Source organism: Engystomops pustulosus, chromosome 7, assembly GCF_040894005.1.
Source record: "Engystomops pustulosus chromosome 7, aEngPut4.maternal, whole genome shotgun sequence".
Taxonomy (NCBI): Eukaryota; Metazoa; Chordata; class Amphibia; order Anura; family Leptodactylidae; genus Engystomops; species Engystomops pustulosus.
In genome coordinates, this window is record NC_092417.1 from 59,674,530 (window position 1) to 59,686,830 (window position 12,301).

A 12,301-nucleotide genomic window follows, 5' to 3' on the forward strand; every position below is an offset into this window, starting at 1 on the left:
TATATATTTCTCATCACCCTGTATATTGCAGAGCTACACTCATAATTCTGCTGGCGGAGTCACTATGTACATACATTACGTTACATATCCTGTACTGATCCTGAGTCACGCCCTGTATTATACAAGGTAGTTACATACAAGATAGGTTCTGTAGGTTTATTCTTAGGTTGAATTTGTATGTAAGTCGGAACTGTATATTTTATAATTGTAACCCCAGCCAGTAAGTGGAGCACCAAAGCCTCATTTATAAAATCCTTCTTTTGCCCAAACTATCAGTTATTGTCCCTTAACAAAATGTGTCCTGGGATCAGTGGTACAGAGCCCAGAGGAGGTCATTTTAGTCGGGATCCAGTGGTAAATTTCCTTTAAAGAGTCAGATCTTGGTCTTGTTTAAACTCTTACTACATTACTACTCTTACTCTAATTACATGACCCTCAATCCTAAAACTCTACAACCCCTATCAGAGCCACAACTTGAATGCAGGCAATCCCATCACTATGATGTATGACACAAAAATTCTTGCTATGATTTGTAGTTATTTCCAACCCCAATTTTCATCTCAGCAGGGAACCTTAAAATAAATTAAAAATGACCATAAATGAAGTAGTTTCAAATGGGCCCACTTAAATAGGAGCATCACTTGTTATTGTGTATTGTCCTCTCAGCTCTGGGTAATAGATGGGGTCTTTCTGTGGAGGATGTGACACACGGCCTGGTTGAGTATTTGGATGAAAAGATATTAATCTGATGCGGCCCCTCCTTTAACATGTCACTTAATTGATATTTGGATGGGTAACACCCTATGAACCACATTGGCAATGGAATAAGAAAGCAGCTCCTAAAGTGCTCCCCAACTACATGTGCCCTATAGGCTTAATGCATCCTCAGGACCATCTCTAAGTTCAGACACTAACATCTTGAGTCTCAAACTTTGACATACATTACTTGGTCTATACACCCTTCTAATATGTCCCCATCCTGGGGTGCGTTGGGGATAGTAAATTCTTTATACATAACATTGGAGTAATATCAGAGAATTGGGTAAAGAGGAATAATATAAAATGGTTTTATGTCCATTAAAGGCAACACTTTATAAAAATATGGATGAAGGGGTTGTCCCTCTGCTGCCATTACATAGCAGAGGAGAAGAAGCATTGTCATGTATTCTGCATCAAATATACATGGGGGCAGTTTTTGTATTTTATATTTGTGCCCTTTATAATGGATGTGTTGACTGCACTGCATTCCTTGTGGACTATATACTCTTTATATATTCCAGTCATTGCTCCAACATTCACCCTGCGAGTCTCCGGCTTTGTTACTCTGCATTGCGATAAGTCTGCAGGTGTCTCCTTGTGGCTGAGCCCTCGGCCTAACAATGTATATCCGTCTCTTCTATATATATACATATATATACACAATATCGATTGTATTATCTCTGCTCTAGTAACCTGCAATTGCTATGTAAGTGACCCTAATAACAGCCTAAAAAAGCTCAAATAATTCAGCTTTACTATAAGTAGATGGAAATGAAAGAGAATAAAATGACATGCTTACAAGTGAAAGGCAAGAAACTCACTAGTCACCACTCAACAACGACGAGACCAATCTATGGCGGCCCGAGGGGTGATGTGTTTCAATTATCACCTAGAAATACAATACCTTGCAGCTCCAGGGGAGGGTGGTCTGCAGGGTGGAATATTTTATAGAGGGCAGCGTGTAGATCAGACACTGAGCCCCCCAGCACGATGTGGATGTACAGAAGATGACTGATGTCAGAACAGCCACCAGTGTGATGCCAAGATGACAATGTGTCCGCCATAGGGACAGAGACACGCTTCCCTTCATGCCAAGAGGAACACACTGAATTATTCCTGTCACTCATGCAAATCCCTGTACACTAGAAGGCCAGATGTCACATCTCATCCAGCAGAGAGCGGACTTACAGCCAAGAGTATACAGAGGAGAGGCAGCTAAGGTTACTGGAGGACCTGTCCCTCTATACCCCCTATAGATACATAGCAAAACCTCTCCGAAGGATCACGTCTTTGAGAAGACCACACCATTACCCAGCCCACATTTCCAGTTATACTCACCATCTTTTTTAAAACACTATCCCCCTCTAAAGGTCACTACTTTTTAGCAATATCTGGTCTTACAAGATTACTGAATATACAGTATATGCAAAGAGGAAGATAGAGATAATAGTCTCATTTATAGACAGACTCAATATTTATATTGTATATTTAGCAATTTATCCTGTATCTAGCTAAATAGATGTTATACACTGGCTAGATAAAATAAAGCAAGGCTATGAGATAGATAGATAGATAGATAGATAGATAGATAGATAGATAGATAGATAGATAGATAGATGCTATACATACGCTAGATGTCAATGTATAACAAGGAAATGAGACAGACAGATTGATAAGAGATACCTATGAATGAATAGATAGATTATGCATCGATAAATAATAATAATTCCTTTATTTATATAGCTGTATAGACTGTACACTTACATATAGGCATAAATGATTGATCCAATCTAATATCTTTCTCATATTTCTTCTTTTTTATTCCATCTATCATCTATCTTTCTTAGCAACCATATGTTTATGGACAGATCCACAGATAAAAGACAATTATAGATTGATATTGTGTTCCACAATTTAATTACCTGTGATTTTTACATAGAACTGCAGGTAAGCGAACCCTTTTTTGACATAGTATTAGTGACTTGAAACACAAATTGGGCTCTGCTACATTCATCGCCCTTTCTATGGGGTAGACACCTGCTCCTCGGTTCCTCTCTCTGCAGTATAAATTATTCATTGCACCCTCCTCAGTATCACCTAATCAATCCCACAGTGCACGGCCTATAGAAAATGCAGCCGCGCGATGTACGTGGAGAGACTCGGGTCCTGGATTCCTACACTGGTATCACTGCTGCTGGAGCGATGGCATAAGATTGGGAAATTGCTCACAGGGTAATTCCCTGATAAATCATTTATAATAGATTCTGGACTGAGACAGTTATATGGTTTTTTACTAGGCAAACCACCCCCTTCTGTGCTGGTCCTTACCCCTCACCCTGGGCTATTCACACATTCCTCTGAGCCCCTCCCCCAGTCTCCCCATAGAGTAGCATAGAAGCTATGTCATCACAGTACGCAGGGCATCCATGCCAATGGCAGGTGAGCTGGATTCCTGCTGTCTTGCTACAAATTATTGTACATTAGCCTGCCCTGATTTGGTGAAAACTTTTAGTGCCATCTTTTGCCAAAGGTTGGCTCATACTCAATTCTCCAGTCCAGCCAGTGAACAAGTAGTGTTATACAGAAGTCAATGTACACTGCCCTAGGACTGTGGGGTGCTTAAATCAGAGGAAGACCCCCAAAGAAAACATCAAAGTTGGACTCATTCCACCATTCAAGGACAGATAGGTGGAAAGGGTTTTTCTTTCTAGTATTGGGGGAAAGGGTGTAGGTTTAAACTACAACTAAAAGGCAGCCACATCAGCTGTCTATAACATTTCCAATCACACCTCTCTTATTATCTCTGCCCCTAGCCGGACATCACTTCTACTGGATACTGACCGCAAAGGGCGAACCAACAGATGCCAACATGACAGCTTGGGAAGTAGACTGCCTGGCCAATGGAAGCTGTGGGCAGGTTATACCCAGCAGAAAGGACCAGAGGTATCCCATAACCAAAACATGACCAGGGCCAATACTCTTGTCAGGACCACTATGGATGAGTGTACCCCTGGCACCAATGTCCCTGACTGGTCACCCCCTGTCCTTGGCCCATGTTGGAGGCACAGCTACACTTAGTACCTGCAGTGCCTCTTCCTGTAGGTGGCGTGGACTTACCTTGTGCAGCTTCCACATGGCCCCCAGGGCCTTGACCTCGTGGCTGCTGTGCTTGCCCTCCTCCAGGCACTGGTAGCACACCGGCATCTTGCACTGGACGCAGTACATGCTGTGGTTCTCCAGCTCATGGTCGGTGCAGGTGGAGATCTTCCTGGGGCTCAGCCTCCGGCTCACCCTGCCCTGGGCCGGGGGCAGCAGGCGGTGCTTGGCCAGGGGTCCGCGGGGCGGGTGGCAGCGCAGGCGGCAGGGCTCGCAGTAGAAGACGTCGCACTGCTCGCACATGACCGTGGCCTCCTTGGGGCTCTTCTCGCACAGCTGGCACCGCAGGGCCGCGGCTTTGCTCTGCTGGTAGCGCTCGATCACCCCCTCCAGCACCCGGTTCTTGGCGAAGCCGCGGAGCCCCCGCTCGTCCAGCAGCAGGGAGCGGTGGCACTGCGGGCAGGTCAGGCACTGGTTGCGGGCGGCGGGAGGAGGCAGCAGCGCCCCCGAGGAGTGATGGTGAGGCTGGTGCGGAGCCGGCATGGTCGGCGGGAACACCCGCACTCCGTTCGGGGACTTTTGGCAGGGGGTGGTGGGGGCGCTGGCAAAGCCTCCGTATGAGCCGTAGCCGCTGTCTGCCTCGCTATAGAGGCTCATCTTATCCAGGTCCAGGTAGTCGTAGTCGGAGAGCCCAGATGCCCGGCGGCTCTGTGGGGACTCCGAGTCCGGAGTCTGCACCAAGATGTTGCGGGCACAGGCGAGGCACAAGCTGTGGGAACATGGCAGGATGATCGGCTCCCTGTAGAAGGAGCCGCACACGGGACACTTCAGTTCTTCCTCCATCTCTTCCATATGGACCTGACCCGTCCCGTGCTGCAGCTGCAGCAACACTGCGGGGAAAAGTACCAGGATGGGGGAGGACATCCACAGGCTGCCAGGCTATTGGTGGACTTCCTTCCTACGCTCTGCTCTCATTGGCTTTATCAGGAGGTGGGGCGGGGCAAAAGGATGCTCGGCAGCATCAGTCGTTTTAGCATAGGGACTGCTTGATGTCAATCAAATAAATGGGCAGGGCTGAAGGATGCACAGCAGCAGCATCAGCACCCACCCATCCTCCTCCTCTCTGGAGGCATCTTCCATCCTCAGCACAGCCAATGCCCCATCACCTGCTGCTATGGCCCTCACAGCGAGAGGACAATTCACAAGCTCTTCTATACTGAGTGATTCAACACGTAGACATCACATGGTCACAGGAATAATGTCTAGTGTGCTTCTAGTCTCCAGGACCCTTAATCATAGATAACATATAGTATCGGCATCTATAGCAGAGGGAGGGGGGAACTCTCAGCTACACATTAACCCTGGAACATCCAAAACAAGACAATGTAAAATACTTCTCAAGATACAAGAATTAAATCATTTCTGATATTCACACCATGTGATACAACACAATTTAATAGCATAATCCAATATCCATCTCTCTTTAAAAGCCGCTGCTTGAAATCTCTGCCTCTCACTGGGTTATAGATCCTTTCTAAACTGTAAAATCAAAAATTTGTAACATCACCCTCATGAACATGCATCACTGATGCATCTACAGTTGTGGCCAAAAGTTTTGAGAATGACACAAATATTATATTTTCACATGATCTGTTGCCCTCTGGTTTGTCAGATGTTTTTATCACATACAGAAATACAAGTGCAATCATATTATGAGTAACAAAAGCTTTTATTGACAGAATGAGTTAATGCAGCAAGTCAATATTTGCAGTGTTAACCCTTCTTCTTCAGGGCCTCTGCAATTCTCCCTGGCAGCATTCAATCAACTTCTGGACCAAATCCTGATTGATAGCCATCCATTCTTGCACAATCAATGCTTGCATTTTATCACAATTTGTTGGTTTTTGTTTGTCCACTAGTCTCTTGATGATTCTCAATGGGATTAAGATCTGGGGAGTTTCCATGGACTCAAAATCTCTATGTTTTGTTCCCTGAGTCAATTAGTTATCACCTTTGCTTTGTGGCAAGGTGCTCCATCATGCTGGAAAAGTCATTGTTGATCACCAAACTGCTCTTGGACGGTTGGGAGAAGTTGCTCTTGGAGGACATTCTGGTACCATTCTTTATTCATGGATGTGTTTTTAGGAAAGATGGTGAAAGAGCCGATTCCCTTGGCTGAGAAGCCGCCCCCACACATGAATGGTTGCAGGATGCTTTACAGTTGGCATGAGACAAGACTGGTGGTATCGCTCACCTTGTCTTCTCCGAACAATCAGAAAGGGGATTCATCAGAGAAAATGACTTTACCCAGTCCTAAGCAGTCCACTCCATGTACCTTTTGCAGAATATCAGTCTGTCCCTGATGTTTTTTCTGGGGAGAAGTGGCTTCTTTGCTTCCCTCCTTGACACCAGGCCTTTCTCCAAGAGTCTCCTCCTCACAGTGCGTGCAGATGCAGTCACGCCTGCCTGCTGCCATTCCTGAGCAAGCTCTGCACTGCTGGTAGCTCAATCTCAAAGCTGAAACACTTTTAAGAGACGGTCCTGGCACTTGCTGGTCACCCTTGGGCGGCCTGGAGCCTTTTTGGCAACAATGGAACCTCTCTCCTTGAATTCCTTGATGATGCGATAGATTGTTGACTGAGGTGCAATCATTCTAGCTGCGAAACTCTTCCCTGTTAGGCCAGTTTTGTGCAGTGCAATGATGACTGCACGTGTTTCTTTAGAGATAACCATGGTTAACAGAAGAGAAACAATGATGCCAAGCACCAGCCTCCTTTTAATGTGTCCATTGGTGTGATTCTTACTTAATCGTGACAGATTGATCTCCAGCCCTGTCCTCATCAACACCCGCACCCGTGTTACTGGAGCAATCACTGAAACAAGGAGCTGCTCCTTTTAAGGCAGGCCTGCTATGAAGTAGAAATGTGTTTTGGGGGAAAAAGTTCATTTTCTATGCAAATATTGACTTTGCAATTAATTGCTGTTAAGCTGATCACTCTTTATAACATTCTGGAGTATATGCAAATTGCCATTATAAAACCTGATGCAGTAGACTTTGTAAAAATTAACATTTGTATCATTCTCAAAACTTTTGGCCGTGACTGTAATGTCAATTTTGTGCTCTCACTAATAGGCTCATTGATACATTTCTATAGTTTTCTCATTGTACAAAGCTCACATTCCACACACTCAATTTTGGACACTACATTTTTTTGTATGGCCGTTTATAAAACTTTTGATTAAAAAGTCCCTTTCATCAATAAAGTTTATTGTTCCTTTTCACACTGCAAACAAACAGGCGCATAAAGTATTGCCACTCCGAAAGAAACCCTTACACTGTAATCATCACCTGGGTAAAACAAAGATCCAAAGGTGGGGGCTCTACTAGTAGAAAAATTGCTGGCCTTTTGGATGACAAGCAATTTTTCATCTTCATTACGTTTTCCCACGAAAGAAAATTCTCACATCTCAATCCCCTAGTGATGTTAACACAATCATTTTAACCATTTACTTTACAATTTTACCTAGTGTTATTGCTGTTTTAGCTCCTATTACTCTCTAGGCTGGTCAGTGTAAAATCCCAGGGTGTTGGCGGGACTCTCTAAGCAAACATGTTATGACCCATCTAGATCTGTGGCGTGACAATGGGGTTACATTATGAGGGTACAGGGGTATATACACTCTCATCTGGCTTCTGACATACTAACACACTGACACATAGAAAGAGAGATAAGACAGATCAGAGATGCATGAGATCCATTAGATGCCTATTGCAGAGTCAGCTCTGCTACACCTCTGTTCTCAGTCTCACAGATATGTGCCTGCATCTCCCTTCCCCCAGATCACTTATCCCCTTGTAGCTTGCAGTTTGCAGCTCATCTCTCTGCTCATGACTCTGTCCTGGCATGAAATAATCAGTGAGTGTCTCTGAGTTCTGTGCGTGGCTACAGGCTCATAGCAGAGAGAGAGAGAGAGAGAGAAATCTTATCTGCATGATCTCACACAAAAGTCAGAAGTTACTGGGTAGTGTCCAAGGGAAACTGAAATTGTGTACAGCAGGACTGATAGAGACAGGTTGGACTTATATCTGTGAAATGCTTTATTTTTGTTAATAACAGTGAATTAGAGAATGTTATTTCATTATCCTGAGTACGTATAAGAAACTTGTCTTCGTGGGAATACCCCTTTAAAGAGAACCTGTCATCAGGGGCCCTTTTTGGCTCCCCTTAGAGAATAGTGTGCACATTGCTAAAGAGTTTTTATAGTCTTTTTCTGAAAAAAAGTTAGATGAAAGTTTACCTTTCTATATGCAGAGCTGTGTCCGTAGTCCCATGGGAGTGGCCAGTGAGGAGTGGATCCCCCACCCTTGGGAAACCGCTCCATCATGCATTCAAATGTTAAAAAACCTCCCATGTCCCCTATATATCCTTCCCCCATTGCTTACCCCCTTAGGACATCATCCATGTCTGCTCCATGCCTCACTGGCCACTCCCATGGGACTAAGGACACAGCTTTGCATACAGAAAGGTAAACTTTCATCTAACTTAACTTTTATTTGGAAAAAGCCAATTTTACTATAAAAACTCCTTGGCAATGTGTACACTATTCTCTATGGCAGTGATGGCTAACCTATGGCACTGGTGCCAGAGGTGGCACTCAGAGCCCTTTCTGTGGGCACTCAGGCCATCACCAGAGATGACTCCAGGTATCTTCCTGCAGTTCCAGACAGCCCAGGACTTGCTGTGCACAGAGCTATTTTAAAGTGACAGCTCTACCTGGGACTATTTTCTGCTTTATTGGTGTCCTCAGGGAGCTGGTATCAATGAAAACTGTGACAGAGAAGGGAGTATAAATCACAAATGAAATGTCTGTGTTGGCACTTTGCGATAAATAAGCGGGTCTTTGTTGTAGTTTGGGCACTCGGCCTCTAAAAGGTTCGCCATCACTGCTCTATGGGGACATGGAGGAGCCAGAAAAAGGGCTCCTGGTGAAAGGTTCTCTTTAAATAGAACCTGTCACCAGATTCTACCCCACTAAACTACTAGCCCCCTCAGGTCGGGTATGAAATGTACTTAATGGAATAACCTTTTTTATGTAAAATCTCCCTGATTTACCCATAACAAATTTCCTCCAAAATCAGGTAAATATGACTTTTTTCACCTTATTTTCGCATGATTTCACATCAAGTTCAGTCACTTCAGCAGTCTATATGTGCTGCTCTATTGTATCTTGCTTTTATGCTTTGAAACTTGCTTTTATGTGATATAAAATTTTTCATGTCACATATGGCTTTGTGTGCTACAGAACCGGACATACAGGCAGCTAAATACATAGTTGGAAATGCAGGCGCTGTAATGAGGTTCATGGGTATGGCCGTGACAATATAGAACAGAAGAAAGGGGATTCTGAAGTTGCATTACCACTGCAACCACTAAACTTGACTAATCTCATGAGAAAATGAGGGGAAAAGAGTCATATTTTCCTGACTTTGCTATATGCCTGACTTTGGGGGATATTTTTTATAGGTAAACAGGTGAGATTTCACATAAAAGAGGAAATTCCAGAAAAGACAATTCATATCCTAACAGAGGGCACTTATAGTTAGTGGGGTAAAACTTGGTGACAGGTTCCCTTTAAGCATTGGAAGATACTTAGAGACTATACTACGGATTTCACCAAATTCTTCACTATAGGTAAGTGTAAGTATGGGGGACAAGAATTTGTCTCCTAATAATATTTAAAAAAAGATGATAAACTACATGGTTACAGTGTGAGGATTTCCTGTATATTTCCTGTTGTCTGTTTGCAGTGGAAAAAAAGGACAATAAAATCAGCTATTGATGAATGGGATCTTTTGATTAATAGTTTTTATAAACTGGAATACAAAAAATGTAGTGTAAGAAATTGAGTTGAATGGAATGTGAGCTTCCATATGTTGGTTGTGTTCGGATATAGAAAAAGTCCATAACCTGGTGAGTGGCAGAGATTTGAAGCACTGGGTTTTAAATAGAGATGGATATTGGATTATGCTATGAAATGGTGTTGTACCGTATGGTATTAAAACCAGAAAGGATTTCATTCTTGTATATTGAGAAGTATTTTACTTCCTTTATTTTCTGGTTGTTCATGGGTTAATACGTAGCTGAGAGCACTGGAAGGAGCTCACCCCCTTTGCTATGCACTATTTTAAGCGCATACCTACCAACCATCCCAGATCCATTGGGATAGTCCCAGATTTTGGGCTCCATCCCACTGTCCCAAGTGGCACGAGGTTTGTCCCGGGACATCAACTCTATCAATGTCCTCCAGGCACTGAAGGAGTTGAATACAGAGATAATGCAGCTTTCTGCAAGAGGAGAACTGCTGCAGTGGAATGGGGAAAGGTAAGTGTGTTTAATTTTTTTTTTAAATCAAAAAGCAACAAAGGGAAGCTGGGGTGTGTAATATGAGAGGAAGATGTTGGGGGGGGGCTGCTGAAGGGGAGCTAGCAGAAGCACAAAGTGTCATGGAGCAGGCAGTGAGGGGAAGAAGGGGCTCTAAGGGGGAATTATACTGCGTGGACGTGGAGTAAGGTGCAAAGAAAGAGGATGGAAAATAAATTTTCTGAGACGCGACATATCCTTTGTCCCTCTTTCTGGCTGCAAAGGTTGGGAGGTATGAGATGGAGCCATAGAGACTTGAGACGCTAAAGATGTTATTCCTTGTTCTTCATGCTGTTACTATGTGATGTCTACATGTTGGATTTTTTAATTCTTATATGGTAAGTAAGGTTCTGATCTATTTTTTATGGATCGTGATCTTCCATCCTCCTCACTTCAATTCTTCAGGGCCATGGGCAGGTTTCCAGGGAAATAGTCACCCACTCACATTCTTACACAAGCAGGGAGAGAGCTGGAAGCGCTGATGTTCCTTATAAACCTGCTATAGATGAGGAATAAGACGTCCGAATAGCAGCATGATATGTTTACATATAGTGACGTGGAAATTCAAATGACCCCCCTCCTTTCCAATATTATCCCATCCCTGTAATATTAAGCCCAGTGAATTTAGAATCAGGGAAATCTTTAAAAAGCATCTACAACCTGATTAATAAATCCTATCAACATTGCTAACAATGGACAACACCCCCACACAGCGCCAGCGGCTCAATGACACTACACATGCTGAGAGCTGACTCACACACTAGAAGGATAGTCAGTGAGTCGTCATGCCCTGCTCTCCATCCCATCATGCCCACTAGGTGTGGAGGTGCCAAAAAGTCACAATTCCTGGAGATGTCAGTCAAAAAAGATGTACCAGGCATGATAAATGACCCCCATTGTAACTACTCTGCCTATTGGGTGTGATATGCCATGGAGGAGAGCAGAGCCCATAAGGAAGATGGATTTGAAATAAGAACTACATCTCATAATGCTCTACCAACGATGGCGTCTTGTTTTCCTTCTCCTTCTTGCTCTCCCTAACTGTAAGAGCAATGAAAATGATGGGACCCCTCGGCACTGATAACCATATCAAAAATGCTGCCCAAATCTGGCACCTGGGTCTCCTGAAGGTCCCAAGTGCTTGGAAAGAGGGACACATGTTTGGCCACTGCTTGTTTTACTTCTTTTGGGCTATCAAAGCTTGCCATCCTGGAAGTCTCATAGAAGTGAATGAAAAACTAGCCCAGCAATTCAGACACGTGACGGCACTTGCAGACCCTCTTTTTCCTGATCTCTGGAAATCCCAGCGATCTGTCTCTTGACTTACATCAATGCTTTTTGTTCTTCATTCTCTCACCTCCTTAAAATCCTCCTTCTTCCTCAGCTTCTGAACTATTTGACACATACTATATTTTTTGGACTATAGTATAAGTCTTTTTAAAAAGTGCCTGCATCTTATAGTCCCAAAGTCAGGAGGATAAGTGATGTAGTCAGAGCTGTATGTGCACATATGTAGCATACAGTATTTTTGGAACTATAAGGCGCACAAAAAATCCTTTGATTTTCTCAGAAATCAAAGGTGCGCCTTATAGTCCAGTGCGGCTTATATATGAACCGTACTTACAGACAACAGCTGCCTTGAACTGTGCACAGGTCTGCCACCTGCTGGTCATTCATCCGTATAATCAGGTGCGCCTTATAAACCAGTGCGCCTTATATATGAGCCTAAACGTTTTAGCAGGCATTTATTGATGGTGCGCCTTATAATCCGGTGCTCCTTATAGTCCGGAAAATACGTATCTGTCTTTGGAAAAATATAGCAGAGCTGTTTGTGTGGGAGCTCTTGCAGTGATGTGTGGGTGTGACAACCAGGGAATTTTTAATTGTTGTCTGTTGTCAGCTTATAGTCTGAAAAATATGGTATCTTAGAATATATTACATTGAAACTTGGATATACACTGATGCACAAAAGTTTGAGGTCACTTAATTTTTCATAAATACACTCTATATATTGCTAATGTGAT

The 12,301-nt window shown here is 43.5% G+C and overlaps 1 protein-coding gene across 11 annotated transcripts in view; it reads right to left on the reverse strand.

The window, feature by feature from the left end:
• The window catches only part of TRIM9 (tripartite motif containing 9), a 57,684-nt gene extending 52,929 nt beyond the window's left edge, over positions 1-4,755 (reverse strand). For 10 of the 11 annotated variants that reach the window (XM_072116096.1, XM_072116092.1, XM_072116095.1 and 7 more), the window contains exon 1: positions 3,877-4,755. In XM_072116096.1, the coding sequence (XP_071972197.1) occupies positions 3,877-4,707 (831 nt within the window). In that variant the 5' untranslated portion in view covers positions 4,708-4,755. The remainder of the gene's footprint in view (positions 1-3,876) is intronic. The other variant, XM_072116091.1, reaches the window with a different exon arrangement.
• Positions 4,756-12,301: the final 7,546 nt, after the last annotated feature.